The sequence below is a fragment of the Solanum pennellii genome, chromosome 9 (genome assembly GCF_001406875.1).
Source record: "Solanum pennellii chromosome 9, SPENNV200".
Classification (NCBI taxonomy): domain Eukaryota; kingdom Viridiplantae; phylum Streptophyta; class Magnoliopsida; order Solanales; family Solanaceae; genus Solanum; species Solanum pennellii.
The window spans coordinates 3873112-3888566 of NC_028645.1; the positions used below are offsets into that span (position 1 = coordinate 3873112).

At 30.2% G+C, this 15455-nt stretch overlaps 1 protein-coding gene across 2 annotated transcripts; it reads right to left on the bottom strand.

Moving 5' to 3' along the window:
• Positions 1–8648: 8648 nt before the first annotated feature.
• Positions 8649–13972, bottom strand: LOC107029316 (ras-related protein RABE1a). Of its 2 annotated transcripts, none has more exons than XM_015230705.2 (9): positions 13815–13972; positions 13572–13686; positions 11229–11301; positions 10531–10631; positions 10312–10377; positions 9859–9956; positions 9699–9761; positions 9530–9622; positions 8649–9088 (listed from the first exon to the last, which is right to left on the bottom strand). In XM_015230705.2, exons 2-9 carry the CDS (start codon positions 13642–13644, stop codon positions 9005–9007), a joined length of 651 nt encoding a protein of 216 aa, XP_015086191.1. In that variant the 5' UTR covers positions 13645–13686; positions 13815–13972; the 3' UTR covers positions 8649–9004. The 2 variants fall into 2 exon arrangements, with proteins under 2 accessions (XP_015086191.1, XP_015086192.1); XM_015230706.2 differs by having other exon boundaries at positions 13572–13722; positions 13815–13952.
• Positions 13973–15455: the final 1483 nt, after the last annotated feature.

Sequence of the window (15455 nt, forward strand, 5' to 3'; positions counted from 1 at the left end):
GTCAGGGATTGGGTGAAAAGATAAAATTTTAAAATTAAAAATATTTTTTAAAAATTGATGGTTTTCCTAAAAAAAATGAAATTTGAAATTGGAGGCGAGTTTTGGAAAATGTCTTCCTTAATTTTCGAAGGGAAGTCATTTTCCTTAATTTTGAGGAAAAAGAGTTGATTTCAAAAATATTTTTCAAAACTTTTGTCCCAACCAAACATGGGAAAATTGGAAAACATTTTTTCAGAAAATGTTTTCCTTCATACCAAACACACTCTTGACCTAACTTTAATTTAGGACTAGAAGATTCAAAAGTCTTCTTTTTATTCTTAAATTCTATGTCAAGTCAAACCAGGTCATTCTTTGTGAAACGAAGGGAGTATTTAATTTACTATCGGGTCATCGATTAACTCGTTAAGAAAAAATCTCAAATCCTTAAGAACCAATTATTTGATTAAAAAATCAAAACCTTTATTAAAATCACTAAATCAATTACCCAATACTGATAAATCAAAAAAAAAATTCAGTTTGGGTTATCGATTTCGATTCAGTTTTGAACAACCTTATAAAAATGGGCCAATTGTTGGTCTCTGGTGCACTAGAAAGTATTTTGAGTCTCTTTCACTATAGTGAAACTTCAATAAATTAATACTCAGTCAATTAATAATCTTTCTAAAATAATAATTTTCTCCGGTCTCAAATTTTCGATAAGATAATATATTTTGAGAAGACCCTTGTATAAATATATATGGTCTCATCGATATTATAAATTAATACTTCTTTAAAAGTGCAAGTATCTTTAAGAAAATTTAGTGAAATATGATTCTATGTACTGTTTTTTTTTTGTTGTTGAAATTCAAATCTAGTTGAAACTCATCTTTAACTTTTTTTATTGCATCCAAAAGTTCTGGTGGTCTTTTCTAATTGCATCATAGAATTGTGAAGAGTTCTAGTTGCAAGTGTTTCTTTACGCGTAACTGGCAATTGGTTTCAAAGGTATTGTATCATCTTCAACCTTATTATCATAATGATATCCACAATTTGTTCTAAACTTTAACCTCTGAAAATATATCATTTTCACCCGTCCAATAGGTTATTATTGTGGTAACCGAGATCATTAATTATGTCATCAAGTTCATGACTGACGTATTCACAAGTGGGTTCTTTCAAATTCTTTGAGCACCGGATGTCGTATCGCACATGGTGTTCACATTCCCATTACTACCCTGGCCTTGATCAACATCAATTTTTCCTCAGTTTGCCATGTTCGAGCAAGGGTCAAGCCACCACATTTGATCCTCGACCAGTTAAACAAAGTCCTCTTCTCCCTCTTCCTCTTGATCTCCAAGTTCATAGGCAATAGCTTATGTCAAGTGGTGAGATTCTCACTCGGAATAACCTTGCAGTCCTTTATAAAGGTCCCTAGCCAACTTCCTAAGGAGTATATAATCTATTTGCGTCTTAACCATCACATTACGAAAGGTAGTCAGACCCTTTCTCCAAAAGTTTGAATTAGCAATCAACTCAAAAGTTCTTGTGAAATCCAAAAATGACGCAACACCTTCATTTCTATCCCCAAAATCAAAGGCTCCATGCACATCGTCAAACCACTAAAAGTTGTCCCGACATGATTATTGAAATCGCATCCCAAAAGCTTCTCGAATGAGTTGGGAATGATCAACTTATGAAAATGATCAATTTATAGCTTTTGGTTGATTTTGACTCATAAGCACTTGATGTGCAAGCACTTTAGCTATTTATCAAATGTGTAAATGTAGATAATTAAGCCAAACACTCTCTATTATTATTGAAAAGGTGGTCAAACTTCAAACAAAGTAGCAAGTAAAAGGATGGTCCTTTTGGTGAGTCTCCAATCTCCACATACATAAAGATTGAATTATTGTAAAACCATGAGGTAGCATTGAATTATATGTAAAGCAATTTTTATTATCTTTTAAAGAGGACAAAAGAAGATGTGGCTTTGGGATAAAAGCTTAGGTCTTAGTAAAGAATAGAAAAAGGGGAAGGGAGAGAGTGGAAGTAGCGTCTGACTTCAATTGTTTGCCATTATGGGCTGTTGTGTCTTCCATAAGAGATAGAGCTTCCATTATTGCCATGCCACCAACATACATTTTTTTACTTTATGATTTTATACTAGTATTCCTCCTCTTTGATTGGTTGGTAAATATTATTTTCATTTGGTATTTACACTAGGCATGTGTTTCGTTTTGGGGGGGGGGGGGGATTTTAAAAAAGTTATATATAATTTAGGTTGTGTACAATAGATTCTTGTGATTCGGTTCTTCTCTGAATCTCACGCATAGTGAAAATTTAGTGCACCAGACTTCCTTCTTACTATGGAAGGTGAGAGTGGGCAAGGTGCGTGAGAATGGGGGCAAGGGAAAGGGTGGACGATCGGAATGTCATTTGTGAGACTTTTTTTTTATTCTATTTAGTAAAAGTTGTTTTCTGCATTTTGAAGGAGTTTGTTTTTAAATACTCCCTCCGTTTCAAAAAGGATGACCTAGTTTGACTTGGAACGGAGTTTAAGAAAAGAAAGAAGACTTTTTAATTTTGTGGTTCTAAAGTAAAGTTATGTTAAATATATCAAAATGTCCTTTAATTTTGTGGTCTTAAACATGCCACGTAGAAAGGTAAAGTTAAGTGTTGCCAAAAAAGGAAAGGGATCGTTCTTTTTGAAACAAACCAAAAAGGAAATAGGGTCATTCTTTTTTAAATGGAGGCAGCATGTGAAATTGACATGTTTTGGAAAAAATTTCTTTATAAGAAGTACACCCCTAAATTAATTCAACTAATCATTATTAAATGCTAAAGTGAATAAAAATATATACAACCCTTCCTCAACACCTTAAACAGTTCTCACTTTTCCTTTTTTGTTTTTATGAATTTTAGTGGTCCTCAACAGTAAAATGTCCTATTAATATTATTAAAAATATAAAACAAATATAGTTGGAAGTATGTTTTTTTAATAGTTAAATTATTATTTTTATCAAATGCCAATGGACACATATACAATCTCTTATTCAATTGCTCTTAGGACTTGCTCAATTTAGTCACAAAAGTTATGTTTTTTTTTTTTTGTAGATATATGTTTTGAAGCTTACTGATCCTCCATTTTTTATTTTATTTTTGCTTCAAATAATTAAGAAAGGAACCAAATACCTTTTCTTTTTTTTTTTTTTTTTTTTGGCCTTTTACGTTAAGAAAGTAAACTCTTTTGAGTGTACACAAATCCCAAGCCAAATAGTTAGTATTGGCACCAACTATATTACTAAATTGAAATTTGTTTCTTCTTTCTTGTGGGCTTATTAGCTCACTATTTCAATTTTTCTTATTCAATTTCTATACATTGCTTCTTAATCTTTCTTTTTTCTTTTTGTTTGTAAGGTAATTTCATATAGTCACTCGTAACAAGCTTAATTAATAACTTTGAAAATTAAATTACGCACATATGTATGTGTATATATATGTGTATGTATATATATAGTGAATGATGAATCTTTCTTAACTTTTTCGTGTATTTATTCCTTCCTATTTTAAAATAGTAAAAATCTTGGGTCGGTTACTATCTATATCCTTTATTATGTTTCTTATAACTTTTGCAATTATAAAGATTGCCAAAGTTATCTTACTTTGAACCCATAATTATGATGTAGAGAGAACATATTATATCACCTTATCTCCTGCACACATGATTTGCAAGAACAGCAAAGATTGATAGTCAATCCGTTGAAAAGAAACAAAGAAAAAGTAAAGAATTTAAGTTATACACTATATATATATATATATATTACAAATAACTTTGGTTAACAATATCGACTGATAATATTTATCGAGTCCGAAGCCTAATGGGTAAAAAATGTTAACAAAAATTCTAAAACGGTATATGAAATTTCTTTTTAACCAAAAGGGCAAAATCGCTACTTCGCCAGCGATTTTGCCCTTTTGGTTAAAAAGAAATTTCATATACCGTTTTGGAATTTTTATTAACATTTTTTACCCTTTAGGCTCCGGACTCAATATTTATCATAGTGTTTCTATGATTGCTCAGAATATTTTATTTTTTAATAAAATCGTATAGAGTATTCCATTAGTAATCAAAAAGAAAAGGTTGGAGTGGATTGTTGTTGAGGTTGCTTAGAAGGGCAAAAATAGGTAGAATTGAATGTGGAAAATATGAAAAAGTATTTTGTAACGTATTTAATTAGAAAATAGATTATGCTCATGTGAAAATATTTACTCATAATAGAGTCTTAAGTGTGGATTTCATATATTAAAAATGAGGTGTACTATATCTTAGATGTACAAAATATAGTAAAGGCAAATGTGTAGTAGGAATTGCAAATTGGTATACAACTTATTTTGGAAGATATTAAGTTTAAATTTTGTAGAGTTAGTTGTCTTTAAAATAAAGCCATTAAATCAGTGTGTGCTATTATCAAATACTTCCATTATACTATGAGTGAACTGTTCTCACGAATCGTAAGATATAGGTAAGAGTTCTCATAAATATTCCTATTAATAGAAAAAAATGGAAAGAGGAAAAAATAATTTTACAACTTGAATTTGCTCATATGTCCAGGAGAGAAATTCTATTTAATTTGAAATGGATGGTGTAAATTTGTCAAATATTAAATACGTTGCTATATTATCTGTGATATGATATATTCGTCAATCAAGTTTATTCTATAATCATAAGCTTATCAATAGATCCAAATTCTTCCGGTTATAATATACAAGAAATAATAAACTTATGTGACGATATTTTTTTCTATTTATTATTCTAATTTTGATTTTTCATGTCATGATTCTTGAATTGAACCTTATGGGCACATTTTCCCACTATAAAAAAATAATAATCCATAAGAAACATATTACAACATTGTTAATGCATATAAATTAATGGGAAACTTACATAAATATACTATAATAAAAAAATATTTACCATTTATAGCAATAATATTTTTACCTCATTTGATCACTTTTAATTCATTTATAATACAAGTTTAATACATATTACAGATTTAACAAAGCATTGCTATAAATGGTAATAAACAAAAAGTATCGCTAAAATTAGTAATTATTTTTTAAAATGTATTAATTTATGTAATTTTTCCTAAATTGAATCCAAAATAAATTAGAGAAGGGCCTATAGAAACTCTTCTTTTGTTTCTTTCTTATTGACTTTTTAATATCAACAATTTTATCTTATTTTGGTTATGTAGAAGGGTTTTGAAGATCTTTGAGTCTCTATATATCCATTTTGTCACTTAAATTAATTCTTAGTTTCTTTTGTTGGAAGAACTTTACTAAGAGATAGGACAGAAAAAAGGGAGCAATGGATTAAATTATATTTAAAAAAAATATTCCCTTTTTTAATTATTTTTTTAAAAGAAAAGCTCTTTCATCTACATTCTTCTCATATATTAAATTTGTTTTTGCTTGGCTAAAGTTCCAAAAGCCATTTTGAAAAAAATAGTAATTTTATTTAACTTTTGCAAATAAGTTGTGTTTATTACTTAATATTAAATAATATACACATACTTTTTCTTTTTAAAAAATTAAACAAACACTTCAATTCCTTAAAATAAACATTTTAAAACAAATAACACTATTTTTTGGCTTTCCAAATGTTTGGACAAACATAACATGTTCTTATTTTATATAATATATTTTTTAAAAAAAAAGTATCTCTCTTTCTCTTTATCCAAAAAAAAAAAACTTTTCCCTTTCCTTATTTTAAAGTCTCTATGATTAGAATATAAAAACAGTAGTAGCCACTAATTTTAGATTAAAAATGATTAAAGTAAGATCATTAGTCAAGATATTGCACTCAGACAGGAAAAGCCAATTATATTATAACTAAATAAACACATATTGGACAAGTGGACTAAAAGTTTCCTAATATGTTAAATAAAAATTTAAAAGATTGTGTTGAGTATGTAAACAAAGTTCAGTTGATGCATAATACAACTTAAGTTAAACTAAAATAGTTCTAATATATTCTTAATATTATGAAAATTCTTTAAGAAAAATTGTTCCAGTTTAATCCAACCAAATAGTAATAACTATTGAGCTAAGGTTGGAGATAAATTATACATTTAAGGGAAAGGGGTCTGATATACCCCTCAACTTTGTCATTTAGAGCAGATATACCCTTGTTATGAAAGTGGCTCATATATACTCCTACTTGTAAACAAATGACTCACATATACCCTTTTTCTCTAACGGAAATAGAAAAAAAAATAATTTTAATCTAAATTTTTATTATTTTTTTCTAAAAAATATAATCCGATACGAGTAAATTTAATCCTCGTCAAACATATTTTTTTGACTTTTTTTTGTTTCAATGACTAATTTATAATTATTATTTTGATAATCAAATTTATTTATGTTTCACTAATATTCTTGTAAAACTTATTGTAGATGACCAAATTTTTTCTTCGAATACGAAATTAAATTACAATACACACAAAAAAAATAGTTTAAATTTTTTTTTTTTAAACTAAGGAATGAAAGAAAAAAACAAAATAAGAATAAGAAACTCAAATAATTATAATAAAAGAAGTCAAAAAATAATTTATGTATGAAAAAAATTAAAATATACCTTGAACTTTGATAGAAGAATCATATATACTCCTAAATATTTTTTTAAAAAAAATTAGAAGTAATAAATATAAATTTAAAACCAATTTTTTAACTTCCGTTAAATGAAGGGTATATGTGAGCCATTTTGTAACTGCAGGGGTATATGTGAGCCGTTTATATAACGATTAGGGCATATATGAGCCACTTTTATAACGAGGGGTATATCAGCTTCAAATGACAAAATTGAGGGATATATACCCTTTTCCCTATATTTAAAGATAATGATATTTTATACATTTAAAGATAATGGGTTCAAGCTCTACGAATGATTATTTTTTTATGTTAACACTATCAAATGAGCTGACTGAACGCACGAAAAAATTATGTGAGGTGAAATGGATTGGATCAAATGTACTACTCAGTAAGATCATAAGTTCATAACTCAATCTGCTTAACTTTTTTTCTAAATTTTAATTTCTTTATTTGTTTTCTTATAATTTGCTTAATTGCGTCATTAAGAAAAATTATCATATTTATAATATGTAACATCTCAAATGAAAAAATCAAAATATTTTGATAAGAACTTCATGAGTCAATTTAGATTATATATTTAGTGGACATGAGACAATTGGATAGATTATCTTTTTATGATTGTTTTTATTATATATATTTTGTGTGAATTTAAATTAACTTAAATTTAAATATAAATATCGAAAACCAAAATATCTGGTAAATTCTTATCCTAAACCTAACACATTGGTGATAATATTATTTTTTAATTAGAAAATGTTTGCCTCTTGGGACAATGATTAGTCATTTGAGTTTTGTCATCATGAATTGAGAGGAATTTTAATTTGCTGACTAGAATTACGCACACAAAAATAGAAAAAAAAATCACATGATTATAGGTAAAATTCTTTTGTATTACAACATGAATTATATATGTGAAGGAAAACCCTAGTGTCTCCTTAAAGCATATAAAAGTTCGATGGGATGCTACAATCTTATGTCACTTCAATCACAATATTTATTTCATTCATGATATTTGATAATATAATTTTTTAAATATTATTTCACGTACGATACTATGATTATATTCTTTTACTTTAATATTACAAACTTAACAAATGAATAGAGATTACAACTTAAAATCCCTTGTAGAACATTATTTTAGGTTCAGTATCATAGTCTATCGCATCTTTTTAAAGTTCATTTCAGAACAATATTCATAAAATTCTTATATTCTTTTACTTTAATATTACAAACTTACCAAATGAATAGAGATTACAACTTAAAATCCCTTGGGGAACATTATTTTAGGTTCAGTATCATATTCTATTGCATCTTTTTAAAGTTCATTTCAGAACGATATTCATATAATTCGAATTCTATAAATTCAGCAGTAAAAAAAGGGAAAACTTCTTACTCAAGTCAATATCTTGGACATCTTTTTTCTTAATAATATTCGTAATTGATCAATTTTTTCAATGTTTCATGATTAAAACGACTAGCTACACTTTTAAGATGTCACCTTGATTAATCATAAACAATTTTTTTCATTTCTATTTGATTGGGGACGTCGGGAAACCTCAACAGAAACCTCATCTTTTTTGTCATCGATAAGTTCTTCCCCAGTGTCCTATCATTCATATAAAAAAAAATACTTGATTATTGGGAAACTAATTTTTGAAAGCTCGATTGGCCTGACTTGAGTTATGAACATTTTTGTTCAACAATTCGAACCATTTTGTTAACTTGATTTTGACTTTAGACAAAGGTAATGTACTGAAACTTTTGAATCTCGTATTCTTAAACTAAAAATACTTAGAAATTTACTAAAGTACTTTTAAATATTACGATCTTAAACATGTCATGTGAAAAATTATGAATCTCGTATTCTTAAACTAAAAATACTTAGAAATTTACTAAAGTACTTTTAAATATTACGATCTTAAACATGTCATGTGAAAAATTAGAATTAAAGAGTCCTCTGCAAAATGATCAGAAAACAATTCTTTGTAAATTGTGCTCAATTTCATAGGACTTGAATCTAGTTGAACAATATTTGATTGATAAAATGGCAACACCTAAGAACAATATTAAAATGCAAATGCCCACACAAAAACCCCTCCAAAAGTTTGTACAAGAACATTAGAAGGCAGTTTTGTCCCTTCATTTATATAAGTTAAAAAAGTGGTGAGCAATATACTGATAATTTTTTTTGCAAATACTAAGAGCTGCCACCAAATACAAATAGATATTGGAAGAGAAGAGCTGTAAAGAGAGAAATACAATAAGAATGTTATAAAAAAAAAAAAAAGATATTAGTTTCAGCCCTTCCACTAAAATGGTCATTTTAAGGATGTATTTCCCATCATCCTGGCTTCATTTGCTGTTAATCGATATTTTAAGAACCACAGCAAGCTGATTTTTGAGCGCCTTGTGAAGATCCTGCTCCCTGGTCCGGTTGATTTATCCTGATGGTCTGAGGCTGCAAAATTCATGAATGCACGAGTCAGTCCGCGAATATTCCATGTCTAGGAAATGGAACAAGATAACGTCGTGCTGATGTAGAGTGTATTTGGAGAAACGAAAGATTCGAAGTTAAAAAGGAGGATGGGATGCAACAAAGACTGAATCATGCGCATTTATAGGAACCTGGAAGGAAGTTATTTTGTATTTGGGAAACAGGAACAGACAGAAATTTAACAAATTAGTGTGCGCTTCCACCTTTCGTCTACTTTTTTAGAATGGAAGGATCTTTGCCCAACGTTTTCATACACCAACATTTCACCCTTAAACTTTGTCTTGTCAAAAGTTAAATCAATAGAAATGTCAATCATCTCTGGTTTCTACTTAATTTCAGCATTCAAACTTGTCAACCAGCACAAAGTATGCACATTTTAAATGAAATTGGTTTGGAAAATAATACCTCAGCCTTTGAGTCAGATTCGGCAAGCCTTTGTTTTATATCCCGAGCTATGGAAAAGAAAACCTCCTCAACATTCATATTTGTCTTGGCACTCTGCATTAAATATTACTAGGATTTAAGAGAATTGCAATTGCAAATAATTACAATGCTGGCAAACAGTTCTACTTACAGTTTCAAAGAATTTAATGCCATATTCATCAGCAAGTGCTTGACCCTTGGATGTAGGAACAGCCTAGAGAAAAGGTGTATCACAACTCAGTTACACAATGGCACGTATACAACAACATACAAAGATCAGCAGATTTACGGAGCTAGAGAGGAGAGAGAACCCTTTTGCTTTCATCCATGTCAGCCTTGTTGCCGACCAGTATTTTGTTGACATTGTCGGAAGCATGCTGTTCAATGTTTCTTATCCAGTTCCTGATGTCTAAACATGTGCATAAAGTTAGTTTTGACCTGACCAACAGAAGTGTACATTATTCTAGCGTATGAGAAAAATGAATAGCTTCTCCATAATTTTAAAGGCCATGCTTCATTAAACTGCTTCATTATAAAGAGGGGCAGAAGTCATAGAAGTAGAACATATAGTTTTGTTAGCAGATGCCTGATTAGAAGGGATTTGAAGAGGGAGATTCTCCTGTCAAGACCTCAAACATGTGGTGATACTCCTAAAAGTCAACCCCACAGCGCTTATAAAATCATCCACTATGTAAAAGGAACCACTAAAATTGACATAACAAAAAGTTAAAATTCCGCACCCCCAGTGTAACAAGAGAACTTACTGTTAAAAGATGACTCATCAGTTACATCGTACACCAGCAATATACCCATGGCTCCACGGTAGTAAGCTGTAAAAAAAAGGCAATAAAATTAGTAAAATGTGAAGTTGACATATTAATGCAGCAGACAGAGTACTGACTTGGTCTATGTTCGACCAAAAGAACAATCAAATGATAAATCAGCAAGAAATGAAGAACGGCATGTTTCACCGACAAGCTTACCAGTTGTAATTGTTCGGAACCGCTCCTGACCAGCAGTATCCCAGATTTGCAATTTGATGCGTTTACTGTCAAGCTCTATGGTCCTTATCTTGAAGTCAATACTGTGAAAGAATACTTTGCATCAGAATAGGTCTCCCGAAAAATAAATACATAGGAAAATAATAATTTGTTTGTGTGACAATCCATCTATGTTTTTACTATCTCTTGAAACCACTGTAGTCAACTTTCATAATCTACATTCCTAGTCGAGGAAATCTGGCCTTCTTATTTGATAAAACAAGAAACCTTTTTTATAAGAGGTAAGTGGTAAAACGAGATACCTTTCTTATGAACTGCTCAACACATTTTCTTCATTTAGATCAATTTATGTTTGTATATCTTATGTTACCTTTATCATAAGAAAAGGTTTGTATTTCTTGATCACCTTTCAGGTACAAGTGCTAAGATAAAAAACAAAAGAGCACTACAAGAGCATGTGGTCGTAGTGGTACTAGCAGCATGTTGTTCACATTTTCATAATGTAAACTCAAGCAAGAGGTTTGTGCTACTTTTCCATAAGAATTTATTATCTTATCAAATTCCTAGTTCATCAATCCTTTTATTACATTTGAGTTACAAGTGCTTTAAGAAAAACACCAAAGAAGAAGAAGATGATGAGGTAACGACAATGTTGTTCTAAAAATGTAGAAGATGATTACCCAATAGTTGTGATAAAACTGGTCGTAAAGGAGCCATCTGAGAAACGTAAAAGAAGGCAACTCTTACCCACACCTGAAAATTTAAAAAGAATCTATTATGTCATCTTTCAGAAGTACTAAACTATTAATAGGAAATTTCAACATATTAGCACAAAAAAATGAACAATGTGTTGAAACAAAAAACACCAAACAGCTACTGATCTTCAGCATAATTTGGAAGGTAACTGATATGCATAATGATGGCAACGTTCTTGATATCGTGCTGCGAGAATATTTGAAAGTGAAAGCAAATGAATAGTGCTGAAAATCTAGCCAATTTTGTCTTTATGTCCATCTTCAAACAGCTGAGCATGCTGGCACAATGATTGACACCATCTGTTTTCAACAATTCGGCTACAGCCTACCTAAAACGTATTCCTAGATTCTAACTGCTAGTGCAAAATCTCGCAGATTCTTATACAACATATAATTAAATTTTGCAGGCACTGACTTATTTAGAAATCCTTTTCAACTGACTTATCTTATTATCAAAGTAAATGTTACAACTTCTTTTTTTTTTTTTGAGACAGAAAGTAAATGTTACAACTTACAAGCACTAAAAACATCAGAAACTGAGTTGAGGGCTTGAGGCTACAAAATACAAAAGCTTCTTATCCACTGACCTAGCCAAAATGTTGTGTGATTTCTCTCACCCACCTTTAATTTGGGAAATGACTAAGATTTTCCCGCTATCTATAAATGTTGCTTCCAAATAGTAATTCTGTTGGACATATGTGAACACCTTGGAATCCAGTGAATGGTGAACCTTCATTCCCATATTTCATGAGACAATAACTTTCCAGGTCACTTTTATTGTCAATCTCCAGGGCCATTTAAAGAGTAAGCTTTTACTGTAGAACTTCATATTTTCATCTCACTTCATTGACCACTAGATCACACCCTTGGGTGTCATGTTCTACAAATCCCCGATCATGTCCAATATTGTATCTACATTATGCACAAAGAGAGGGATGGGAGGCATCTATTGTTGGTGCAAGAATATAGTCTGAAACTTATATCTACCGATTTCGAAACCAATATAACTAGTTCGCAGACATGTTTATACATACATCAAATAAAATTCCAACAGATAATTAATTTGGTTAATGTAGTATTTTTCTTTTACCAATTTTTCTCTCTATCATTTAACAAAACGTAAATGAAACAGAAGCATAACAAGAATGTATAAAATTATTAAGAGAAAAAAGATCAGACAAGAAAATGAATAGACCTTAATAGGAAAAATAAAAGATAGGGAAGTCGAAAATGACTTAAACAACCAGAAAACTGACCTAATAAGCATCAAGTCAATTTTTATGTAAAGATATGGCACGTGGACCTGACTCTACCCGAAAAGCTAGCTCTAAAGATTGCCCATGTACATATAAGAAAACCATCAATCTATTCCCCAACTAATGTGGGATCGAACCTATTCTAACACCCCCTGACAATCACGCTCAGTCCCAAGTCCCAACAGGACATGGACCGGGAGCCCAAACAAGGATTGACATGGCTCTGACTCCGCATAATGATATGGCCCCAAAAGTTATCTCATGATGAGAGGATTATGCAAATCCATATAAGCAAACCACCAATCCATTCTCCAACCAATGGTTAGACTCTAACCCACTCAAACAAACTTAATAAGCATCCATTAATATTTTCCTTCCTAGTTACACAAATATACCAGCAAGTGAAGCAAAGTATCAACCGAAAGAACAATACTAACAAAGCTAACAATAAGTTTTTCAAGCTCTAATTGCACTTCATGTCCCAAAGAAGCAAACAAAAACCTTCTCTAGCATAACTGCACACATTTTTGCAATTACATATATACAAAAACCGCGACTTAGAACTGACGCATAAGCCATTAAAGAAAACTAAACAAAAAAACACAGTTCTACACCTAGATCACAGGGCTACACATCATTAACCTTACCCCCAAACTTCTCATATCCTATAACTCAACAAAATTTGATCAATAATAAAATTACACATAGAAAAACTATAAAAAGTCTGTTTCATGCACTAAACTTTCGCTATATACGCTACAAGTTTTAATCAATCAACTACATTTCTACAAAAATCTAGTTTCCACAGCTCGAACACATAACCTCAAGGTCAATATACATAATTTACAACAAAAAAAAAAAAGTCTGTTTCATGCACTAAACTTTCGCTATATACGCTACAAGTTTTAATCAATCAACTACATTTCTACAAAAATCTAGTTTCCACAACTCAAACACATAACGTCAAGGTCAATATACATAATTATTAAAAAAAAAAAAAAAAAAAACTTACCGCTGTCGCCGATCAAAAGGAGTTTGATGAGGTAATCGTAATCAGCTCGAGCTCTAGCGGGTGGAGCGGCCATTAGAAATTATTTCTCAGAAAATGATGAAGGGAAACTCCAACCCTAGATATACAAACAAAACAAAAATCACCTTAAAACCTGAAAATCAAATCAAATCAAATCAAATTTGAATAAACATATATACGAAGATTTATACATAATTATAATCATATAAACATACAATTACGTACCGAGATCGGAGAAATATGAAAATGAAAGAGAAAGAAAGATATGAATATATGTTTGAGATCTAATAAATAGAGAGACTGTAAATAAATAAATAAATATTATAGGAGGGAAAGCGTCCTTGCAACGTTAGTCACGTCGGCACCGGTCGGCCGTTGATTTTTATTTACTTCTCTTTTGTACAGTCGACTTATTTAGAATGGGTCGGATTGGTCGAGTCTTAAATAAATTTAAATATTTGATTATTTTAATAAAAAATTATGGTAATTTTAAAATGGAAAAATTGTATATAATAGCAAACTAATAACCTAAAATAAATAGAGTAGCTAGGGTTTGATTTAATTGTGCTCCATAGCAAACGATTGCAAAAAATTTTCAGGCGCCTCTCTTCAAATATCTAGCTCGCCACTCTCCTCCAATCTCTCGCTCGTTTCCTCACTTTTTATACGAACACAAGTGTATAAAAATTGTTTCTAATTGTATGAAGCAGAGAAAATTGTATAAATACATATATTTTTGTTCCCCTCTCTCCCCTCTTCCAGATCTGCTCGCCACTCTCCCAAATCTCGTTCGCCACCCTCGCCTTTCTCACTTATACAAACAGAAGCGAAATGTATAAATTGTGTTTCTGTTTGTATAAAGCGTGAGAAAATTGTATATACACATGCAAGTACATATATTTTCGTGCTATACACTTATAATTATACAATAAAAATACTCCCCTACCCAGTTTCTTTTGCCTTTCTCTCTTTCTCGTTTTATACAATTTTCAAATTGTATTAATTTCTCTCTTTCTCGTTTTATATGATTCGATTCAATTGTATATTCCTTGTCAAGTTTCTTTTGTCTCTCTCTCTATCTCATTTTATACAAATTCAAATTGTATATAATCGTTCTATACACTTATAATAATACAATTTGTTTTATACACTTCGTTTTTATATAGTTCTCTGCCCAAGTGTCTTTCTCTTTCTTGTTTTATACACTTCGTTTTATACAATTCGTTTCAACTGTATATGTATAGCGAATTATACAATTTCTATGTTTACTATGGAGCGTAATTATACAAATTTTGCTATAGCATACAAATATAAATTTTTTATTCGCTATATATGAAAGTTGCCCTTTTAAAATATTATGATTGATTGAAAATTTTTAATGTTTGTAATGGGTATCACTAAAAAAAAAGAAGATTAAAATAAGTTAGAAGAAGCATAAATTTATAACAAAACTACTTATTTTATTAGGTGGTTAATGTCACCTTTTTTGTTTTCCAATTCAAATGTTGACTCTTTTATCACCTCTCAATAATTGGTTGTATAAAAATGTCATCATGTTTGTTTGGATTAGGGCAGTGTAGTAGTCGATTCGGTTTGATTTTAAAGTTTATCGAGTTGGATTATTGATTATCAGTTTGTAGAGATGCTAAACTATTATAGAATCATTAAGATATTGGCCTATCGGTTATTAGTTTATCGTTATCAATTTAGTATTGGTTTAACCGTTAAGATTTGACACAAAAGAAAAACAATGAAAATTATTTAGAAACAAGGTGACAAAACCAGATAAATCATGCACATGACTCATGAGTTACAAGTTACATCTTACTCGAAAGAAAACACTTTTACATTGTAGAATAACCAAGT

Excerpts from the sequence above, each read along its gene's own strand:
- LOC107029316 (XM_015230705.2), bottom strand. The coding sequence starts at position 13,644 with ATGGCCGCTCCACCCGCTAGAGCTCGAGCTGATTACGATTACCTCATC. Across the intron at positions 10,378-10,530 it reads GTTCCGAACAATTACAACTG|CTTACTACCGTGGAGCCATG; the intron begins GTAAGCTTGTCG and ends TTTTTTTTACAG. Across the intron at positions 9,957-10,311 it reads TGATGAGTCATCTTTTAACA|ACATCAGGAACTGGATAAGA; the intron begins GTAAGTTCTCTT and ends GCACATGTTTAG.